This window comes from Melospiza georgiana, chromosome 23 (genome assembly GCF_028018845.1).
Source record: "Melospiza georgiana isolate bMelGeo1 chromosome 23, bMelGeo1.pri, whole genome shotgun sequence".
In the NCBI taxonomy this organism is placed as follows: domain Eukaryota; kingdom Metazoa; phylum Chordata; class Aves; order Passeriformes; family Passerellidae; genus Melospiza; species Melospiza georgiana.
The window spans coordinates 4,036,917-4,060,673 of record NC_080452.1 but is presented as its reverse complement, the minus strand read 5'-3'; the positions used below and the strand labels follow the sequence as shown (position 1 = coordinate 4,060,673).

Sequence of the window (23,757 nt, the reverse complement as noted above, 5' to 3'; positions counted from 1 at the left end):
TAAACATCCATCCTAAACAAGACATTGCTGACTGGAGGACAGGCAGGTTGTCCTTCCCTCCCTCTCTGCAGCTGGTGAAGGTTCAAGGGCAGCACAGGGGCACCAGCCCTGCTCAGCTGGAGCTGTGGCTCAGTGCATTGGGCTCACAGGGAACAAGTTTGTTCTGAAAAGTGCTTCGCCAGCAGTTTATATACAGCCACGAACAGGACGGGACACCTGAAATCAGCATCTGGAGCTTTTACTTTCCCAGCATCAGTCTAATTACATTGTTATGACAATGGAGAAGAAAGACGCTAACAGCTCACTGATCAAACAGAATGCTAAAGAAACATACTCTTGCAACACAGCATAAGGCAATCTCAGTCCAAGTTTCAGCCAGTCACACATAGAGCGAAAGCATATTGACAGTAGTTCTATCCAACCATATGAAGCACATGTAACTGTGGTTAAAACAATAGCAGCCTGTTTTCTCATACAATGGTTCGTTTATAAGAGACAAAGCACAGAGCCCTATTGACATTTAACCTTCTAAATGAATACTTAGATATACTTTTTGCAACTTAGAAAAGCAAATCACATAGGCCTATTGCTCTATTTCTCACGTCTGCACTACAGCTTAGAAAACTCTTTCTACTGCCTTGGCATTTCACTGTCCTTGCTGTCTTTGGGGCCTGTCTTTTTCACAACTTTCTCAAAACCCTCTAATTTTATGGATTCCAGCAAAGAGGATCATCCATGGGAGGCCTGGAGAGGTGGTTCTGGTTCGAGGCTCAGCCGTGGCCTCGCATCAAACACCTCCTGGCCAGGGAGGGCTGTGTGAGGCCCTGCTCTGCAGAAGGGAAGGTGTTGGGACACAAATGCTCCAGCACTGGAAGTACAGCACCACCGGGGTTGGTCAGAGCACAGCAGACACTGTGACTGGGTGAACCATATTGAGGTGAGGGGTGGGATTCCCTTCTGCTGTCACTGCTGGCAAAGTTCCAGCTGTCACCATCCAGGAGCAAGCCCTCAGGGATAAGGTTACATAATTGTTCCTATTTTCAGCCTAGGATTTCAGTCCTTCAACACAGCCAGTAGAATTAGTTGAGCTGGTGAATGTTTTTAATCATAGAATCAAAATATTTTGAGTTGGAAGGAACCTGTCAAGTCCAGTTGCTATTTCTGCACAGGACACCCCTAAGAATCCCACCATGTTCCTGAGAGAAAAGGGACTTCCAGCAAGGGAAGAACCAGTCAGGTGGAGATGCAGCTGGGGCAGAGGGAGCAGGGCCATCATGGCATATCCCATCCTCAGAGACACCACAGTGGAATACAGAGGTGCTGTGGAGCCAGTGCCACCCCAAAAGCTCTGCTGTCACCATCATGTGTGACATGGCAGGATGCAGGGAGAGCCTGGCTGCAGCTGCTCAGGGAGAAGCTGCTTTGGTCACCTTCCTGTGCCAAAGGAATTGGGGGAATAGAATCACAGAATGGCCTGAGCTGGAAGGGACCCACAGGGACCATCCAGTCCAGCCCCTGCCCTGCACAGACCCCCCAACAATCCCACCCTGGGCATCCCTGGCAGCGCTGCCCAAACACTCCTGGAGCTCTGGCAGCCTCGGGGCTGTGCCCATTCCCTGGGGAGCCTGGGCAGTGCCAGCACCCTCTGGGGAAGAACCTTTCCTGAGATCCAGCCTCACCCTGCCCTGGCACAGCTCCAGCCCGTCCCTGGGGTCCTGTCCCTGCTCACAGAGAGCAGAGATCAGAGCTGCCCTTCAGGAGGAGCTGCAGCCCCCCAGGAGCTCTGCCCTCTTATGGGAAGTGAAAGTTACCTCAATAGCCAGGAAGGCAGATAGCTCATCAACTCCACTGTTGGCAAAATACTAAATCAACTCTGAAAATACTGAATTGGACAGGGCTTGGAGCAACCTGTCTAGTGGGAGGTGTCCTTAACCATGGCAAGGGGTGGAATGGGGTGAGTTTTAAGGTTCCTTCCAACCCAAACCAGTCTGGGATTCCATTAAAGGCTCCCTAGAGCACAAGTGACCCAAAAAGGTGACTTAATTCATGCCTTGTTCTCATTTCTGCCAACGGTGACTCAGGAAAGAAACTTAAAGCCCTAATTCACAACCCCCAAATGAAAACTTTACAAGATAAATCTCATAAGGAAGCAAAAATGAGAAAGAATATCACCCAGGCACAAAGAAAAGCTTTGGGCATGTGGGTGAAGGGGTGAAGAAGCCAAAGAGAGGGGACAGGAGTGGTCGAAAAAAAAAGAAAAATCAAATAAAATTGACACATTTCCCTCTGTAAGTCTCTGTCTGAAGTTTCTCTCATCTGCCTCACGATTGCCATGAAAGGACAGAAACTGGGATCACCGAAAAATGCCTCTGTTGGAATCCTGGTCTTGCTCGAGATGGTTGCTTGCCAAGATGCTGAGACCTGAGCAGAGCTTCTGGCCTGCCAAGCTACTGTTTGCAGGTGTGTTTGCTGTGTTGGAACACTGAACCTAGTGAAAGGAGAAGGGGCTCCTTGCTCTTCTTCGCCTGCACTCGCTTTCCCAACAATAGCCCTGGAATTTCCCCATCTCTCAGCTTGGCTGGACTTTTCTGGGGTAACCTTTGGTGGTCCCCACAGAAGATCCTTCATCTGTTCTACAACCACAGTGACATACGGACTGAGATGGGAGAAGCCTCTCCCTCAAGGACTGAGACAGGAAACCCCTCTATGGAGGAGCTCCCCCTCCTCCCAAGGACTGGGACTGAAACCCCCAACCCAGAGGAGGTGTGTGGGGGAGCTGACCTGACCAAAGCAAGATATTTGCCTGCAGATGTGACCATTGGACCAAGAAGACAACGGTTCTCGCCTACTGCTGAGAATATGGACTGTGTGTACCCTTTTTCAGTGCCTTCTCTCCCCTCAGAAATTTCAATAGACTATTCTTCATTGTACTTGATTCCCCCCAGTGATTCGAATACCTGTTTTCCCCCTACCAAAAAAGGACTATAAAGAACCTCGACGTGACCAGTGTCTTCGAGGCCTCCCTGACATGACCAGGCGACTGGTCTCCGAAGGATTTTGTCATTCTACGTTTGGTACCCCCCCTTTCTCTTCCTCCCTCTCTTTTCCCCATTCTTTCCCTTTTCCCCAATCCTCCCCCTAACAGAATTTGCTGTGGTTGCTCAATAAAGGTGCATTTGTCCTTGATTATTACTGCAAATCCCCTTTCCATGTCAGTTTATTGCACTCTGAGACCAATTAATGAACCATCACGAATCCCCTTCGTAAGAACAGATCGTGACACCCTCCTATAACAGAAGAACCTAAGGTGACCCAAATCCAGCTGGAGTGGCTTTGAATCATGGCAGGAATGCCCAGCAAAGATGCCATTACTTGTCTCCACACCCCAGAATTCAGAGAGTTGCATCAGGTGCATTTTTGTGGGTCAGTATCTGAACAATTCCACATCAAATCCTGCTGCCCTCAAAGTCAGATCCCCTCAGCAGAGAAAAATGTGCAGAGACAGAAACACTCTGCTATTGCAGTCAAGAAAAATTATGAAAGAAAGGCCTCATAAAATCAGACCTGCTTGGTTGGATGGATGGCTGGCCTGTCATTGCTTCTAAGAGCAGCTAGCACTTTGCAAGTTCCCACGTGAAAACAATCCTGGTGTGAACAGTTCGTTAACATAACAATCTATTCCTGGGTGAAAAACAACTAGCACCTCCATAAACATTAAATCTATCACACCAGAACTAGTGAAGAAAATATGTAAACAATTTAAGATTAGAGAGATTTGATAGACAAATAAAGTACCTTTTACTAACCAATAGAGCAATTGCCAAGAAAGCTATTAATCAATTAGGTATTAACCAGTTAAAGTTGCACACGAGGTCAGTAAAAACTGTATAAAAATGAGTTGTGTGAAAAAAGAATTGGCTTTTTCCTGCATGAAGAAATGGAGTCTCGCCTGATTCATTCTGATACTCAGCCAGTAATTCATTTTTACAGAGCAAGTCTCTTGGCCATGAGACCACGAACCAGCTCAGTCCTTCCAAGTGGCTGCTGGAGAAAAGCACCTGGGGATGCTTGTCTGGCCATGGTGTGTCCAACAGGACCATCCAGTGACTGTCCCCCTTCATTGGTGAGGCCCCACCTTGAATCCTGGGGTCAGTTTTAAGCCACTTACCCCCAAAAAACCCCTGAGGGACTGGAGCATGTCCCGGGGAACGGAAATGGCGCCGTGGAAGGGTCTGGAGCACCAGGAGCAGCTGAGGGAGCTGGGGAAGGGTCTGGAGCACCAGGAGCAGCTGAGGGAGCTGGGGGAGGGCTGGAGGAAAGGAGGCTCAGGGGGGACCTTCTGGCTCTGCCCAACTCCCTTAGAGGAGGGGACAGCCAGCAGGGTCAGGCTCCACTCCCAGGGAACAGGGACAAGACAAGAAGGTTCAGCACTGAAAATAAAGACTTCACAAGTTGCCCCAGGGGAGATTTAGGTTGGATATTATGAAAAATTTCTTTCTGGAAAGGGTGGTCAGGCCATGGCAAGGCACCCCCTCACCTGGGGCAGTGGTGGAGTCACCACTCATTAAAGTGTTCAAAAAGTGTGTGGATGTGGCAACTGGGATCATGGGTTAGGGCGTAGATGGCAGTGCTTGGGAAACATTTGGACTTGGTGATCCTAGAGGGCTTTTCAAACCTCAAGGATTCTGTGATTTTACCTCATTCAGAAACTTCTCCAATGCTACTTTGTCAGCCAGAAGCAGAGGTCAGACTCCAACTGCACTTGCCTCGTTTCTTGCTCAAACACAGCTCCTGCTCCCACAGCAGCTCCTTTGCAGGCCAAGTCCTTCCAACCACAGACGAGACCATGAAACTGCTTTGCAACAACAGAAGTTCCAAAGAGGCCTTGAAAGGTTGGTGAGGCCCTGGCACAGGCTGCCCAGAGCTGCTGTGGCTGCCCCATCCCTGGAAGTGTCCAAGGCCGTGTTGGACAGGGCTTGGAGTAACCTGGGATAGTGGAAGGTGTCCCTGCCCATGGCAGGGGTGGGACTGGATGTGCTTTAATGTCTCTTCCCACTCAAATCAGTCTGGGATTTCAAAATTCTGCTGTATTACATAGCCCCAGAATTCATTGAAGCTCAGGTAGAGCCTGCTACTTCAAGGTAGAAATATTCAGGAAAAAAGACCAGCTCCTTTAGGGTTTGAAGGCAAAGACTGTGCCTTGAAACACGAGGCAGGAGCCAGATCTGCATTCCTAGAGCCCCTGCACTGGGGCCAGACTGCAGACACATCATCACAGAATAAGCCAGGTTGGAAAGGACCTTTAAGATCATCGAGTCCAACCTGTGACCTATTATCTTACCAACTAAGCCATGGCACTGAGTGCCTCATCAAGTCTTTTCTTAAACACCTCCAGGGACAGTGAATACACCACTTGCCTGAGCAGCCCATTCCAATGCTGAACCACTCTTTCTGTGAATTTTTTTTTTTTTTAATATCTAACCTAAATTAACCTAAATTTACCGTGGTGCAGCTTCAGGCTGTGATGTCTCATCCTGTCATTGGTCACCAAGGAGAAGAGACCAGCCCCCATCTGGCTACAACCATCTTTCAGGGTGGTCACTAGAGAGTGATAAGGTCACCCCAGAGTCTCCTTTTCTCCAGGCTGAGCACCCCCAGCTCCCTCAGTGGTTCCTCACAGGGTTTGTGTTCCAAGCCCCTCACCAGCCTCCTTCGGACGCACTCAAGCATCTCAACATCCTTCCCAAACTGAGGGGCCAGCACTGGACAACACTCAGGGTTTGGCCTCGCCAGTGCAAAGTACAGGGGAAGAATGACTCCCTGCTCCTGCTGGCCACACCATTCCTGATCCAGGCCAGGATGCCATTGGCCTTCTTGGCCACCTGGGCACTCTGCTGGCTCATGGTCAGCCAGCTGTCACCAGCACCCCCAGGGCCCTTTCTGCCTGGGCACTGTCCAGCCACTCTGTCCCCAGCCTATAATGCTGCAGGGGGTTATTGTGGCCAAAGTGCAGGACTGGGCACTTGGATTTATTAAACTTCATCCTGTTAGACTAAACCCATCCATCCAGCCATTCCAGGTCTCTCTGCAGTGCCCTCCTACCTTCAAGCAGATCAACACATGCTCCCAGCTTGGTCTCATGTGCAAATTTACTGAGGATGGACTCAATTCCCTCATCCATGTTGTCAATAAAGATATTAAACAAAACTGGCCCCAGCACAGACCCCTGAGAGACACCACTGGTGATTGGCTGCCAGCTGGATGCAGCACCACTCACCGGGCCAGTTCTGAGCCCAGCACAGAGTGCTCCTGTCCCAGCCATGGCTGCAGCTTTTCCAGGAGTGTGCTGTGGGAGACAGTGCCAAAGGCCTTGCTGGAGTCCAGGTACACAACGCCCACAGCCTTTCCTGCATCCAGCAGGAGGGTCACCTGGTCATAGAAGGAGACCAGGTTGGTCAGGCAGGACCTGCCCCTCCTAAACCCATGCTCGCCGAGTCTGATCCTGCAGGCATCCTGTAGGTACCAGGTGATAGCACCCAAGATGACCTGTTCCATTATCCTCCTGGGCACTGATGTCAGGCTGACAGGCCTGGAGTTCCCCAGATGCTCCTTCCAGCCCTTCAGGGATGCTGTAAATCCCTTCAGGCACAGGAAGGAGCCCAATGACAGAGGGAAGGAATGCCAGGAGGCTTTGGAGCAACAGATCTCCCCAAAGAAACTACCCTGGAATTCTACCTTCCACAAAGGGGGAGGCAGAAGGCCTTTGCTTCTGGCCATCCCTGCAAGTTATTAGGTTTGCTGGAGGGCTGAAGTATCAGGGAATATGGGTATCTCCAGCAGCTTGATGCAGGCTTGGAGCAGCAGGAAGTTCCTTGCAGCTTTTTATTTACACCTCACTGTCCTGCTGCCAGCATGGTCTGTCCTGACAGGTCCTGCAGTTCTGTAGCAGCATTGAAAGATCCTGCAGTTTACAGCCTCCTCCTGGTGCTCATGGCTCCTGTGCTGCTCCTGCACTAGATCCTGGGATGTTTCCAAGGAGTTTGGATTGCTGCTGGAGCTGCTATGCCACCAGGTTTCCCGAGAGGACTGATGGATATCAATTGTGGTAACAGATTGCTTCAGAGACCTTGCATTGTTCATGTCAGAAATAAGTTTTATTTCTTTCCAAACCCAGAATACTACCTGCAGCCATGAAAACCCCACTGCACTTCCCCACCCCCAAACCCCCAATCATAATTGACTCATCCAGCTTTGTCAAACTTCACAACAATACATTTCAGTGAAAGGAGAAATCTTTCCATGTGGTACATGATAAAAGTAATCTCTGCCCTGCAGTTCTAGTTAGCCAAGGAAGAGAATTATGGTGACAAAGTTATATATTAGCCCTAATTTAGTGAGATATTTTCAACCTTGTCCTCAAAATGCATAATTCCTACTTATGACTTAAAACCTACACACAGGGTACAAGGGGCTGCACTCTGCTCTGTCTCCCCAAACTGGGGACTACAGTCATAAACTGGGAACTTAGAACAAATAATCTGAACATCCCTAAGTCTGTCTCTACAAGGCAAGCAAATCAAGGTCCTAATACTAATGTGCAATCACATTAATGTGCACATGGTCTTCTGACATTAAGATATTTTTCACAAAATCTATTTATACATGTGCATGAAAAACCTGGATTTGAAGGATGCTGCAGCAGCAGGACCTGCCACAACCACACACCTCTTGCATTTACCCAACAGCTTCAACAGATGCTCCAGAAGCCACTCAAAGATAAACAATTCCATCCAAAATAACTGCACTAAAACTACTCAAGATCCAACACGTGTGCTGAGGTCAGGTCGCAAGCAAGAGGCACCATCAGCAGGGCAAAATATGGAGGACAGTGGCTGGCCAGCTCAACTGGCCCCTGGCTCTCCTCTCTTGCCTCTTTTGGTACTCAGCAGGTGACCCCTGAGGGAATTTTGGTTTATTCTGCTGTTCGGGCCACTTTTCCTTTTGAAATGTTTTCTTCTGAATGGTCACGTTTTACCTTTATTTCCATGGGGTCATCTGCATCATCTACAGCAAGAAATAAAGAAGGATTAAAGTTTGCAAAGTCTTCTCTGACTTCAGTCAGGTTAAGATACAAAGTATCACAAAATGCTTCTGTTCATAGGCAACAAGAATCATGAAATCCCAGGATGGTTTGGGTGGGAAGGGACCTTAAAGCTCATTTCATTCCACTCCACACCTTCCAGACTGTTCCAAGTCCCATCCTACTCCTTAGCCCTTACTCTATTCCAATATCTGTTCCCCTCTATGACCTGGTTTTCATACTGAGATGGGTGTTGGGAAAATGCTTGGAGTCAGGGACTCCCAAAATTTTGGCATTTCCAACATTTAGTCCCTGGTACCACAGGGCTGCTGGAATAAGTGCCAGCATACAGTGGTTATATCTGTTCTATTCCAGTGTGCAAGATCATGGACACATTAATAGGTATCCATTCCAGGGTTTGGAACAATTCATTCCCTCAAGTTAGAGGGGTGAAGGAAAGAACAGTTAAAGTTCCCCTCAGCTGCTCCATGTTGGGTTTCTATAATATAGAGAGGCTGCTGTGGCTCAGTCTCAAATAGAAAGGTATTTTGTTACTTAAATTCCATTATGGAGCCAGGCTGGGAGAGCTGGGAATGTTCAGCCTGGAGAAGAGAAGGCTTCCAGGGAGACCTGACAGACCCTTCCTAAAAGGGCTCCAAGAGAGCTGGAGAGGGGCATGGGACAAGGGCCTGGAGGGACAGGACAAATGGGAATGGCTTCCCATTGCCAGAGGGCAGAGTTAGCTGCGATATTGGGACAAAATTCTTCCCTGTGAGGCTGTTGAGGCCCTGGCACAGGCTGCCCAGAGAAGATGCGGCTGCACCTGGATCCCTAGAAGTGTCCAAGGCCAGGTTGGACATGGTTTGGAAAAACGTGGGCTAGTGGAATGCGTTCCTGCCCATGGCAGGGCGTGGAAACTGGATGAGCTTTAAAGTCCTTTTCCACCCAAACCAGGCTGAGATTCCATGTTTTACTGTGAAGGATTCCTCTGAGCTCAGCACAGGCCCTGGGATTTCAATTTTAAGACCACAGGTGCCATAAGTGACACATCTGTGTGACTGGAAATACCTAATTAATGAAGTACCTCAGGCTCGGCACAGTTTGAGTGTTCTAGCCTTACCTGATAACTACCTGATTGTTATCCACAGGGTTAAGCAATGCAGAAAACCATGCCAAGGGGTAAATTTCTTGGAACAACTCAACTCCTCAGAGCTTTATGCTCAGTGGGAATCTCAATTTCTGCTATCGCATAGGGCAGATCATGGTAACAAAGACAAGTAAGGATGTTCTGGTTTACAAGAGGCATGGGCAGAGCTGCAGAGATTTCTGCACCTTGGAGACACACACAGCCAGCCTGGGGCTGGGGAGTCAGGGCAGGGGGAGAAGATCTGGTTTTGGGAAAGCATTTCTGCAACAGGCAGGAGGATGCTCCAAGGGGAGAGGGAAGGAAGAAAAGGGTCACACTCTTGTTCTCGAACTTGGGACAGCATTTTAACAGTAACCAGAAGAGTTACTCATGATGTTCGTATCCAACATGGAAAAGCATCCTGGAAAACCACCCAAAGCCCAGCCCCAGAGCCCAGGTTCCTGAGGACAGTCTGTGTGTCACAGCACAGGGAATGTGGGTGCTGCAGCATCTCTCACCTCTCGTGAGCTGGACTGTTTTGTGCTGCTCCTCTCTGACCTGTTTCATCAACTGCATGTTGTGGTCACTGGCTTCCTTGTGGTTCACCATGGGGAAGGGGTAATCCTGACCTGGTAATGTGGAGACAGAGCCTTTACCACCCTCAGCAAAGACATTTTCCGTGGATTTGGAATACTTCCAGTTTTTCTTAAATTGAAGTGCCTAATCCTTTCCATCAAAGAGAAGAGCTCTCACTTTGACCTAAGAGCCTTCAAAGATGTGTTAGAGCAGGAGTAAAAGCACAAGATGTTCTGATATTATTTAAAGCAGCCAAGCATCCAAGATGAATAAATTCAAAGGCAAAAGTGTGGAGTGATCCAAGAGTTTTAGGACATAAAGTTGAAGCAAAAATATGTACTGTGAAATGAGACTCCTATAAAAAATGTTAATGGAGAATGAACAGAAGGAAAGCTGTTGGATTCATCCATTTTCAGAAGATAAATAGCTTATGTTGGAAGTGTGATGCTTCCATCTCATACACATTTATTTTGGATAGTTAGCAGCAGAAAAATCCTTAGCAAGGAATATGAATTAATTACCTATGATACATCCTGCTTGCTTCTGCTCCTCTTCCGATGCTGTCCAGGGCTCGTAGATGTACTTGGAGGGAAAGTTCTTTAGTATGGGCAAGTACTTCCTACAAAACAAGGATAATAGGTGGGTTTATAATCCTGCAGCCAAATATTCATACATTCAGAGAAGTGTAAACCAATCTGTGCCATGTTAATATTAAGATTACTATCTGTGGGAAAGTTCTGATTCATTCTCCACAAAAAAAAGATCTGGTTTATGTTCTCGAACCTCCATAGGTGTAATATCTTCCAAAAGTTAACTTCACAGCATAGAATAAATGGGGTGATTTAAACAGTACTTTGGTTTTGATTTCCTCCAAAATAAGTTTTTAAAATTTTCACTGACATTTCATCCTAAACATTAATAAATTTTAAAAACAAACTAATATTAAAAAATTATTGCAGAATGGCAAAGTAATTTTTTGTTCCACTCTGTGAGGTACCTCAGCACAAGCTTCTCCTTGGCAATACCCAAATCTAGACAGGATGGGAGAAAGAGATGTGGAGAAAATGAGCTGTGCTGGGGGTTGGGTTTTCTTTCCTTTTCTCGAAGAATTTTTTCCCATTGAGTTGCTAAGAAGCACTGATGGCTGTGTGCTTGAGACTGCGGGGAGGGGGAACTCCTCTGATTTTTGGGAGCTTCTCTGGGAGGGACAGAGACACCCCGAGATTAGAAGCAGGTAAAGGACGGGAGCTGGGGCAGTTGCGGTTCTCTCGCTCAATCTGGGCTTCGGAGGACGGGGGACCCGCAGTCTGGGAAAAGGAATTCGCTGACACAGTCACAACCCAGCTGGGAGCTGCTTTTCTTCTGCCGCTGGGCCCCGCATCCCTGTGCACTACCGGGACGTCCCACAGTTCCAGCTCCTGCCACAGATCTTGACACATCTCGCCCACCACGCAGGGATTTTTTGCTTGTTGCGGTGTGAGCCCATTTCCTGTTTTACTTCCCAGTCCCTTCCCAGGTGTGGCAATACCTCTCTTCCCCCTCACCCCCTGCTGGGCTGTCAATCAGTCTTAACATTCCAGCAAGGCCATCCTGTGGTTGGTCAAGTTTGAAAGATGCCCCCAGGCCTGGGGTCATTGGCCTGTCTATGTGTCCCTGGTTCCCTGAGACCCTCCTCCTCCCACCTGGTTGGTGCTCACCTGTCCCTTCCTCTCTCCCTGTCCCTGGGCTTAAATTCAGCCAGGACCATGTGCTCAGGATTCTGTTGGAGCTGTTACCAAGATTCAGATGTCTGTGACCATGAAATAAACCTCTGGATATAAACCCTCTGACAGAATCCATCTCCTTCCTCTTCACCCTAGCCTGAAGCCTTTCCACCCGAGGTAAACTGAGTTTCTAACCTTGCCTGGACTTGTTCCAGTGCCCGCTGCCACATCCAGCCAGCCAAAAGTGTCTCTGAGGTGAAATACCACAGTTGCCGCCTTTGGCCCAGCAGCAAGGGTCAGACGAGCTCAGACACAAGCTACCTGGTAATATTGGGAACATATTCCAATATTTGCTCATTCCTGCTGTTCCAGCCTAGTGTTTCTCAGAGTCCTCTGGGGGCACCGGGACTGACTGCCCCGGGCTTTGTGGAGCAAAACCTCTCCTCCACCCCTCGCGGTCTGGGCTCAGCCGCCATTGCCCCACAGCGCCCCCTGCAGCCCCACAGCGCCCCCTGCAGCCCAGCGGGGATCGCTGCACCTGCCCCGCCCGCCGGGAGCCAGCAGCGCCCCTGCTGGCCGTGCCCGGAACTGCAGCAGAGGGAAAGCGCCGCAGCCCCCAGGCTGGGATTGGGCTCCTGCTCTGTGATTCGTGATGCTGCAGTCGTTGAGGTTTGTTTGCCTTGTTATACATACTAGTAAAGAACTGTTACTCCTAATCTCATATATTTTTGCCTGAGAGCCCCTTAATTTCAAAATTATAATAATTTGGAGGGAGTGGGTTCACATTCTCCATTCCAAGGGAGGCTCCTACCTTCCTTAGCAGACACCTGCCTTTCAAACCAAGACAAGCTGTTTGCTCAACACTAACACAGTGAGCCCAGTGCTTTGACAAACTCCATCAGCACATTATGGAGAGACAACAAAAATGAGACTCTGAAGCAAAGACGACTTAGAGTGGGAAGTAAAACCTATATGTGTGCAAAGAAAGAATGGCAGGGTTAGATGGGATATTGGGATATTCCTCTCTGTGACGGTGGTAAGGTCCTGGCACAGGTTGCTCAGAGAAGCTATGGCTGTCCCATCCTTGCAATTGTCCAAGGCCAGGCTTGGAGAAACCTCAGGATAGTGGAAAGTGTCCCTGCCCATGGCAGGGAGTGGAACTGGATGAGGTTTAAGCTCCCTTCCAAGCACATCCCAGAATTCTATGAAAAGCAAGAAAATAAGTGCAAACCGGAGCAGGGAAGCTGTGGGAAATTCTTCTCAAATCCTTTGGAAAGAGGAGCCAGCCTAGTGATCAAACATGGTGCTGGACACAAGTGCTCACAAATGAACACAAGCCCTGCTCAGCCATCACTTGGAATAACAGATATCTCTCTGCTTCTCCATGCCTCAGTTTCCCCAAGTTTTCAATAAAACCATTGCTATGAGTCCCGTTTAACAGGTGTGTGTGTGTGTGTTTGAAACTGATCCATTTCATCAGTTCCTGCTGTTCCTTCTCAAGAGGAGCTTGAGAGGCTCTCAGGGAGGTGGCGGGGTGGGTGTCCCCTGACCTGATGTAGTCGCCCTGGGGGTCTGTGCGCTTCCCGAAGCGGACGGGGCAGAAGATCCGTGTGTACTGGTGGAAGAAGGCGCTGGCTGACAGCCACATCCAGTTCCCAGCGTTGATGCTGTAGTCAGCATCTAAAAGCAGCTCTTCAAACACCTGTACATCAGGAATGGGAAGAGAAATAGCCCTGAAATGGCTATATTGCAAAAACTAGACAAAAGCAGACTGGGAAGTTGCTACTGGAAGCACAGCACTGTGGGGCCAGGGCTGACTCCTCACAGGCACACTAGGAATGCTCTCCATGGACAGAGCAACCCAAAAACTCTGGGTTTGGAGCCTGCTAGAGACTGAGCATGTCTGCACCAGTATCCTCATTATCCAAAAATCATGAGCATTTGGGGAAGGGAATGAACTCTCACCACTGCACTGAGTGACAAATAAAGATATTCCATAAAGCCTGAGATCCACGGGAAGGGGCAGAACCAAACCCTGCTCTGTAGAACTGTCCACTGCTAGACTCAGGCTGTGCAGGGTTTCTCAGGGCTAGGCAGAACAGAGGAAAATAAAAAGCAGCAGAGAACCTTCATTCCCTCTTCCCAGCTGATCCAAAGGTCCCCACGTGTCAGGAAACAGGCGACAGCGTGCCGAGCCAGGTGATGGATCCAGCCTTCCTGGCGCAGCTGAGTCATAATGGCATCGATCCATGGGAACCCTGTCTGTGCCTGCAGCAGAACAGGACATCAGCTCTCCCCCATACACTGCTTTCACAGAATTACAGACTGGTTTGGGTGGGAAGAGACATTAAAGCCCCCTGCCATGGGTAGGGACACCTTCCACCAGCTCAGGTTGCTCCAAGCCCCATCCAACCTGGCCTTGGACGATTCCAGGGATCCAGAGGCAGCCACAGCTTCTCTGGGAACCTAGGCCAGGTCCTCACCACCCTCACAGGGAAGAGCTTCGTCCCAATATCCCATCTAACACTGCCCTCTGTCAGCTGGAAGCCATTCCCCTTGTCCTGTCACTCCATCCCTTGTCTCAAGTACCTCTCCAGCTCCCCTGGAGCCCCTTTAGGCACTGGAAGGGTCTCTAAGGTCTCCCTAGAGCCTTCTTTTCTCCAGGCTGAACATTCCCAGCTCTCACAGCCTGTCACACCACTGCAAGATGCATTCAAACTGCCAGCAGGGACAGATCAAGGGAAGAGGAAAGCTCCAAGCTCCAATGCAGCTGTTGTGGCCATGCACCTCATTACCGTTTTCCATTTGTGGAGCCTCTCTGCATCCTTGTACCAGCAGATCTGGAGGCAGATGGGGTTCCCAGCCATCTGGGTGAAGTTGGGCGTTGCTGATGCTACTGTATAGAAGAACTCCCTCCACAACAGCTGCCCTTGGAGCGACACTGGGGGCAGAGAGTGATGCTTTGCCTGCAAAAGACACAAGGTGACAGCTTCAGTTCATACATATCATTGCAGCTTCACTCATTTTGTGTGTGTCATGCCTACAAAATAAAGATGAATCTGACTAAAATACGAGTTTCAAGGCACTTTAGTATTCAAGTCAAGAAAATCAAATATCTGAGGCAATGCTGTCTGGGCCAAAGCAAAGCCAAACTGCCAGACTTCAGTGTTAGCTCAAACATACTCCACCTACCTTCCAAAACTGTGTCACACTGGGATTTCTTACACCAAGCATGTGTTTATTAATGTGCTAACTGAATTCAGGTGGCTCAGCCATGTCTCAAATGATAATCTTAAGATGGAGGTAAAGGAGGTTGGTTTTCTTGGGCTGGTTTCAAGCTCACTTTTTCTTAAGAATCAAACAAGATTTCAGAAAGTGGTTTTCATTTATGCAACAATTAAAACTTGTCTAAGATAAAATCAGTTGATTTCCAGAAACAAAACTGTACAAACCAATCAGAAACTTCCCTTAACCACCAGACAGACTAAATTTCAAGCTAAATCCTTGAAATTTAGGAAGGTTTTTCTGGACTTCCCTGCTGATCCCAGGTCTGCTGGCTCTCTATTCATAGAACCACGATTTGGGTTGGAAGGGACATTAAAGCCCATTTCACTCCACACTCTGCCATGGGCAGGGACACCTTCCACTAGCCCAGGTTGCTCCAAGCCCCATCCAACCAGGCCTTGGACACTTCCAGGGATGGGGCAGCCACAGCTGCTCTGGGGACCGTGTGCCAGGGCCTCACCACCCTCATAGGAAATAATTTCTTCCCAACATCTAATCCAAATCTACTTTCAGTTTGAAGCCATTCCCTATTGCCCTGTCACTACAGTTCCCGATGAAAACATGAATTTAGAATATTAATATCCTGTTTCTAAAACTTAATTGGCAAGAGCTACAGACATTCTGTGGCTGTTTCACAGAACATGAAGCCACTCCACAGATTTCATGGGACACTGTGAGAAGACAGTAACAAAGCAGCATTTTTTGATACACCAAGTCTCTACCAAGAGGATCCGAGTGTTAAATCCTGCCTCCCATGCCAGACTTGTCACAGTTTTGGATTTGCTTACTTAGGACCAATTATTGGCTTACCTGAGCATAAATGTTTGACAACCTATAAAAAAATGTCCGAACTGACAGACAGCCCATACTGAAATATGGGCTCAGGCCTGTGGTGCTTGGAAGCAGCGAGTTTGGGATTGTCCTTGGCTTAGTAAAACTTGTTACCCAGCCCTGAAATGAAAACAGAAATTTGGGTTCAGGCAGCACGAGATGACACATGGCCAGTAACAAACAGAGGAAAGCTCTTGGAACTGGATTAACTATCTTGTTTGATGTCATGCCTGGAAAACACTCCCACTTCCCAGAAATGAAAGAGAACAAAACCCGAGCCTAAGCTGCCACCCTCCTCCAAGCCAAGCTGGGCACTGATCTCAGCCCACCTGGAGTCACCACCATCCCCTGGGTTCCATCAGGGCTGACCTGGTCAGTCAAGTGTTGCTCCAGACGCTGCAGCCCTTCAGTCTCCCCTCCTCTCCAAGGGGAAAGGCTCTCTGGGGAAATCTTCAAATCCACAGGGAGAGGCACCCTGTAACACTCAGCCAGGCCTGGGTCAGGGGCCCTACATCTCCTGAGGTGAGAGAGAAAACTCTTTGAAAGGAACAACAGAAGCCAGAAGATAGAGGCAGTCCCTGTCAATGCCATACCAAATATCATCTATCACAGTCCAACCAGAGCACAGAGAATGAAAGTACAGTGAGAAATCCCAGGCTGTACTTTCCTGGGGGAGAAGAGTTCATCCTGCAATTGCTCCAGGGAATTCTAGCCAGAACTGGGGAAGAACAGTCCCACCAAGTTACAGTGCTCAGAGCAGTCAGCTGCATCCCCAGCTCAGACCCCTTTCAGTTCCCATGCCCTACACAAGGCTCAGAGGCAGCTCCTCTCCAGTTCCTCCCAGCTGTCACATCCAAACCTAGGAGGGAACCAAGAGCCTCCTCAGACCCTAAACACAATTATGGTGCTGCCTCCAAATGCCACTCCAGCTCCCCTGAGTGCCTCTGAGGAGAGGTCACTCTGGAGCCACAGAATCCCAGACTGGTTTGGGTTGGAAGGGACATTAAAGCCCATCCAGTTCCCCCTCCTGCCATGGGCAGGGTCACCTTCCCCAGGTTGCTCCAAGCCCTGGCCAACCTGGCCTCGGACACTTCCAGGCATGGGGCAGCCACAGCTTCTCTGGACAATCTGTGCTAGGGCCTCACTACTGCAGAATTTCTTCCCAACATGTAATCTAAACCTTCTCTCTTTCAGTTTCATAGGGAAGGAGGCAGGAGAGAGAAAGGAGGCAGGAGAGCTGGGCCACCCCAGCTACTCATTCCTAACCAAGCTAAGGCCCCCGAGCCCACACTCCGTAGCAGCCCCCCAACATCTCCTCAGCCTCAGTTGCTGAAGCTTCCCAAGGCCTCTGCTCCCCATATGGCTGGAAGAGCATCAGTTTGGTCTTCTTCCACCCCATAAAACACAGATGAAGAGGCCCAAGGAAGTGCTGGTGACACAGAGACTTCTCACAACCTGTGAATTAACTCAGACATCAACAGATCTTTGTACTTACCTGGACAAACCTGAGCTCAGCCCTGCTGCAGGCACCTAAAGAGCACTGGCATAGCTCAAGCCTGCTGGGAAGCATGTGAACCACTTATCTCTCATCAGCACTAATTTTAAAAGTCCAAACAAACATATCAGGCAAGAAAGGTAAAAAAAAAACAAAAAAAAAACACCAAAAAAACAAAACAAAACAAAAAAAACAGTGCTAGAAAAAAAATACAGGAACTTAGAACTTATATATTCCAGTACTCACATAAGTCTTGTTATCAGACTGTCTCAGGACAACATTCAGGAAGTAACAAGACTCCCCCAAAATGGGAAGATCCAAGCCTGGGTTGGTGGCACTGAGCTGAGGCCATGCAGGAGGCACCTGATGTTGAATCCCAAGCACCTGCAGTCCCATTCCAGCTCTCTCCTGCTCCAGTCTTACCTCCCTTTGAATCACTAACCTCATGGAGAGCTAAACACAAGACATCCTTGACTCCGAGCTACTTCTCAAGTCTTGGGAGACACGGGCTCAAGTCTCTCTTTCCCATATAGCAGAGGGGAGCAGAGATTTAAAGCCAGGAGGGAACAGTAGGATCATTCCATCAAACTTCCTGCATAAAACAAACTATTGTGGTTCATCTAATTCCTGTCCAAAATCTTAAGAGGAATGCAGAGCATGCCTTTTCCCAGACTTTTCTCTGCAGGAGTTTGACATCTCTTAAAAGCTTTTCTCAAGGTGTGTCTTAGGTTACAAGATATGGCTGGGGCTGTGTATCCTACTGCCATCTGTTAGAGGTGGGGCAGTTATCCTCTGTTCATTGGGCCACCTGTTAAAAGCAGATGGGGCAGTTTTCTTTATATCTTCACACTCTCCCTCTGGGGAGATCTCTTCTGCTCATGGGCCATTGAGTGTTCCTGCATGGCTGATGAAATTCCATCATCCCATGGGGAGATGTTCCACTCAGGGGAAGGAGCCAAGAATTCCTACCTGGATAGAATCTGGCTTTTGGAACAGCACAGCAGCCTTTGCCCACTGCATTCCCAGAGGAGCAGCTTTCTGCTGCCCTGCATTCCCAGAGGGGGACCAGGCCCATCTCCAGCAGCCCTGGACCTTCAGAGGAAAACTCCCCCCTTGTGCAGGATCCCTGATCCAGCAGAACCACAGCTGGCACTGCAGGAGGGCTGAGCCCCCAAGGGATGGGGCTGGGACACCACCCTGACACATGGGGTATCAGGTCATATTCTGACTCTGTCAGTGTATTGGTTGTTTTTTGGGTTTTTTTTACTATTGCATTTGTATTTTTAATTTTCCTAGTAAAGAACTGTTATTCCTATTCCCATATCTTTGCCTGAGACCCTCATAACTTCAAAATTATAATAATTTGGAGGGAGGGGGTTTACATTTTCCCTTTCAAGGGAGGCTCTTGCCTTCTTTAGCAGACACCTGTCTTTTCAAACCAAGACAAAGTGCTTTGCAAAAGCTTAAGACTTTTATGGAATCACAGAATCATTAAGGTTGGAAAAAACCTTTAAGTCATTGAATCCAACCATTACTTTGTGAGGTGTCCCACATGGTGAGAAATCTGCACAAATACCATAAGAGATGAGTATCAGACCATTCTGCCATCTGCTCTCCCCTCCCAACAACAGTTACATCCCCTGTACATAGAATCAATAACCCTCCATGCACAGAAATAAAACAAGAAAACATCTAAAATGCCTCATTATCATTTGGGCCTGGCTCTTCTTTTGGGCAGAGAAAGAGGACCAGCAATTCCCACTCACAGGCTGGTACTTACTGGAAGTCTTCAGCTGTGAGGTTTCGGACAGGCACCTCGGGGTCACCAAGCAAAGACAGAATGTGAAGGAACCTCTTGTAAGTTAATGGGGGACTCCCACCATTTAGGTCCAAAATCCTTAAAAAAAACCAAAACAACAAGAGCTCTTCTCACATAACAGAAACCAAGGAAGAAGCTGGAACTGCCAGCGGACAGGAAGGTGACATCACAAGCTGTAACAACTCCATTAGTGCAACTGTATGTAGAAATTACAGATTTTACAAGTTAAACTCCTCTGGGTGAGTGTACATCTATCCCAAGAGCAGTTTCTCAGGACGTAAGACAACAAAACTGGGATCAGGATTCCAGTCATGGCTTCACCTGCACAGCCACACACAGCCAGGACACACAGGGCAGGGCGTGGGACACCTCTGGAGTCACAAAAAATAGGTTCAGGGCAGTAAATAACTGTCCTCTCTGAGCAATGACCTGTGCAAACAGCTTGAATTCAAGACAGCAAGTTACAGACATCCATTCATTTACATAATTTAGGGGTTTTGCAAAATTGGAGTGTTAGGGCTGTTAGAAGTGTTACTTATTACTGCTTTCCTTCTTAATAATTTCAATATATTCAGTCATTCAACACTGAGTAACAGCTTGGATCCAAGTGTATTCAAACACCAGTGAAAGCTGACTTGAAAGACTTTGAAAATATCTGACACCAAAAACTCTTTACCATATTTAATAGAACTTTTACAAGTCCTACTAAAGGTGCTAGAGAATTTCTTCCACTCTGTTTAAAAGAGTAAGTTTTTAGGTGAATTAAACTGCCCAAAAGGAAAAAGTTAAGCAGCTGTTTGGGCTGAAATTCTAAAACCTGTGCACAATCTCTTCTCTTTCTTCCATGGGAGCAACAAAGTTCTCCCAGCAAACAGCACCACGTTCACCTCAGACAGTTCAATTTCCTCCAAAGGAAAAACCAAGACACTTGGCCTTTCCTCTTCTAAAATGACCTCCCTGGAGACACTTGTGGGTTTGGGGCAGTCACGTACCGCTGGGTGTTGTACAGGCTGTGGCTCACCAGGGAGAGCACCTCAAAGCCCAGCTCTGCCCCCAGGCGCTGGATGTTGGCCTCCATCTCCTTGTAGAATGGCTCCATCTCTGCATCCAGTGTCACTTGAGTGATATTCCACTTCTGGATGTGATCCCTAAGAACGAGCTCATACTCCCCTTGAATAACAAGCAAGCAGGAGCCCAGCTTGCCCAAGTTTTTGTGGAGATCCTCAAGGGACTGGAGCAGGAAATTCCAGCGCAGGGCCCCGATGTGCATGGAGGAGGTCAGGAATGCTGTGTCCAGGATGTACACGGGGTACAGGGCCTCTGAGGACTCCAGGGCAGCCAGCAGCACTGGGTTGTCGTGGAGCCGGAGCTCCTTCCGGAAAAGGTGAATGGTGCGATGCAGCATCCTGGTGAAGCCCCAAAACAGATAGCCTTCAAGAAATAATGAGTTAAAACATAGAACGTGAGGCATTTGAAGAAAGCATAGCATTAGGAAACACATAAAGCAATAAATCAGCTAAAGTATGAAACACAATGACAGGAAAGAGAGATAGGTATAGGAGAACTGATGGGCTAAGCATGTTCAGAGCCAACAATGTCAAACTGACCCTAAGAACTTTGCCAAGCCATAGAGACCAAGCCAAGTACACCGGGAATTGACCAAATTAGGAAAGAAGTTCAAAAGTTTAAGGAGGAAGACTCATCAGGAGACCCCAGCCCATGATTAAGGCAACCGGAACGACCACCAAGATGATCCTCAAAAGAGGTGTCCCCGCCCATGCTCCGCCTATACCACGCCCCATATGAATATTCATGCAAAGATATGATTATATATATGATCTGATGCAATCTTATATCCAAAACTGTGTAAAAGCTTGCTTTTGTTACGGGAAACTCAGAAATCCATTTTGTGATTTCTCCGATGCGTCGTAATAAAATACCTCCTGCTTATCTGACTTAAGCTGAGTCTCTTAAGCAGTTATTCTCGCCTTTTGGGGCAAAATTCGGCATCACTGGCTACAAGAGGAAAGGAACCCTTGGCTTTCAGGATACCAAATCCCTATAAAGAACAAGGTCAATTAACAATTAGAAATACAGCTCCAAAAAATCCTCTGCAGTTTTTACCACAAACTTCTTGCTTTGATAAGTTTTCATGAGAGAAACGCAGGAACGAGAGCAAACCTCTCCTCTGACCCCATCATTCAGCAGCAGAATCACCATCCAGCTCCACACAGAATGGCCTCTGCCCCAAATGAGTCAATCAAATCCTCTAAATTAAATCCCTCAATGAAATCACATCCCAGTAACGCTCACCAGAAGGAAGGAATCAAAACAGATGGAGCTGCCAGAGCTCCATTTAGTGCACAAACACTTTTTAACCCCACAGATGTGGCTGTCAGCAAATCTTCTGGAAGTCATCAGCTGATTTCAAGGAGGTCCACAGGAGCAATCAGCTCATCAGAGACCTGGTGCAATGCTCCGTCTGTCAGGCGATTTTAGGAGACATCTGAACTTACGGATTTCACAGAATCCCAGACTGGTTTGGGTTGGAAGGAACATTAAAGCCCATCCAGTTCTACCTCCTGCCATAGGCAGGGACACCTTCTTCTGTCCCAGGTTGCTCCAAGCCCCATCCAGCCTGGGCTTGGACATTTCCAGGGATGGGGCAGCCACAGCTTCTCTGGGCAGCCTGGGCCAGAGCCTCACCACCTTCACAGGGAAGAATTTCTTCCAATATCCCATCTTACCCTGCCCTCCAGCAGTGGGAAACCATTCCCCCTTGTCTTGTTCCTCCAGATCCTTGTCCCAAGTCCCTCTCTAGTTCTCTTGAAGCCCTTTTAGGCACTGGAAGGGGCTCTGAAATCTCCCCTTTTCTTTTCTAGGCTGGGCATCCCCAGCTCTCCCAGCCTGCCTCCAGAGCAGCACCAAGCCCAGCAGGACCTCCTAAACTCACTTTCCCATGTAAAATTGGGAAAGTACGACACCCACCTCCCAGGTGGGTCCCTACCTGATGCTAATTTCCAGCCTTACCCCCAGAGGAGATCAGAGATTAACAAAGAACCAAATGACAATCCCTAATCCAGCTCAGCACCTCCAGCCAAACAGCTGCACTCACCCCCTCACAATGGCTGCACCAGGCAACTCAGCCCTTGTCCCTGCTCAACCCACATCCAGCAGCTTTTCCATAAATCTGATTTTCTCCATTCCAAAACACATGCACCAGCAGCACCCAGACAGGCCCATTTTGTTACAACCCCCCAGTAAGGCCCCAAACTCACAAGCACTGGGGTGCAGCCCAGGGCAGGGCTGGGCTGTGTGGCGTGCTCTGCCCTGCACCCACTTCCTGGGAGAACCGGAAAAACAAGGTGGCTCTTGCAGCTCAGGGGAGCACCCCGATGGCATTTCTGGGTACTAAACCATGCAAAGTGTGCTGGAAGAGTTCCCTGCACCCTATGCACCAGCTAGGGTCACTGAGGGACTGCCCCAGCCAGGGGCTCCAAGGCCCCCACAGCCTTACAGCCTTTGGGGCTGTCCCAAGCCCTGTGGCCCCACATGGTCTGCAAGGTCGCCCCAAATCCAGGGCCCTGCAGCCCCCTGATATCTGTGGGATCACACTCACCCCCACACCCCTTTGTCTCACACACCTGGGACTGCTGTGAGCCCAGTGCCCCACACAGCCCATGGGATGGCCCCAAGATACGTCCCCAGGCAGGACCCATGCCTTCAGTGATGGCATCCTTGCAGGAGCACACAACAGCGCCGACTGGGCACAGGGCAGGCAGGCCCCAGGCCAGGGCCTGGGTGGGCTGGAGGGTCTGGGTTAACAGCAGCTCTGGGGATGCCACTAAAGGGGACTGGGGGAATCAGAGCTGGGGGGACAAGGATTTCATTAAAACAGGCTGGGAGGAGCAGAGGCTCTATTAAAATGGGCTGAAGCCCACTTGGCAGGCTGGGAGCCCAGAGCCAAAGAGGTGTCAAAGCTGGGTGAGGAGCTGGGATCCCCTACTGGATGGGAAAGAATGGGGAGGGGAATCACTTGTGCAGGCCATGGGTGGTGTCAGAAAGAAACTGAGCTCTTGGACACTCCTGTCGTGTCACAAGGAAAGGAAAGATGCTCTGGAATGTTGGAGAAGGCAGAGCAGGTGCTGTCTGTCATTGACATCATGTTGAGATTTATCCACTGTTACTCTTCCACCTCTCCATGAACGAGCAGCTCGAGTCTGTTCATTCCCTGTCATATCCAGATCACATCTGTTCCCCAAAAATCAACCAGGCAGGTAGAAAATACACCTCACACAGGATTCATCCCTGTACTTCGGGACAGGTACACCACGACAACAAGCACAGAAATCTAGGCCTTACCTTGAGGGTTGCACAGCTGATGTTCCAGGATCTTTACAACATGTCACCCCTAAAAGAGGAGGTCACACAGTCACTGATCCCAGCTCTCCTGATGCTGAGTATTTTTCTCCACAGGCAAGAATGTGCTGGAGGGATGCAAAAGCTGCCAGTGGCACTATCCAAAACCCACTGTGCTGCCCCTGTTCCTACAGGCATCCAGAAATGAGTTGCCCCAGGGTTGTTGGGGTTTTAAACACCACTAAATAACACAAATATCTGCACTGATGTGGATTCTGCTTCAAAGATGGTCTAAGCCATGCAAGCCTTTGTGTAATTCCCAAGAGTGAAGGAGGAGGACTGCAGGCAGCTCCTCTCTGGTCCCACTGGCCCTTGGAGCTGGCAGAACCAGATGGGGCAGGGACAGACCAAGGCCTAAGGAACTTGGAAGAGAAATTTTTCACAGTTTAATTTCCTCTGTGGGACACTCTCCATTGTCAAATG

The 23,757-nt window shown here is 48.8% G+C and overlaps 1 protein-coding gene across 1 annotated transcript; it reads right to left on the bottom strand.

Annotated features, from left to right (window-relative positions):
* Positions 1–7,176: 7,176 nt before the first annotated feature.
* LOC131093012 (cryptochrome-1-like) lies at positions 7,177–22,317 on the bottom strand. Its single transcript, XM_058040012.1, has 12 exons — positions 22,194–22,317; positions 20,929–20,974; positions 19,908–20,321; positions 18,877–18,993; positions 15,971–16,118; positions 15,581–15,721; positions 14,281–14,451; positions 13,613–13,753; positions 13,036–13,187; positions 10,304–10,401; positions 9,725–9,835; positions 7,177–8,064 (listed from the first exon to the last, which is right to left on the bottom strand). Exons 1-12 carry the CDS (start codon positions 22,315–22,317, stop codon positions 7,973–7,975), a joined length of 1,755 nt encoding a protein of 584 aa, XP_057895995.1. The 3' UTR covers positions 7,177–7,972.
* Between the last annotated feature and the right edge of the window lie 1,440 nt (positions 22,318–23,757).

Excerpts from the sequence above, each read along its gene's own strand:
- LOC131093012 (XM_058040012.1), bottom strand. The coding sequence starts at position 22,317 with ATGCCATCGGGGTGCTCCCCTGAGCTGCAAGAGCCACCTTGTTTTTCC. Across the intron at positions 15,722-15,970 it reads AGCAACACTTGACTGACCAG|GGCTGGGTAACAAGTTTTAC; the intron begins GTCAGCCCTGAT and ends TTTTCATTTCAG. Across the intron at positions 14,452-15,580 it reads TGTCAAACATTTATGCTCAG|GCAAAGCATCACTCTCTGCC; the intron begins GTAAGCCAATAA and ends TGTCTTTTGCAG.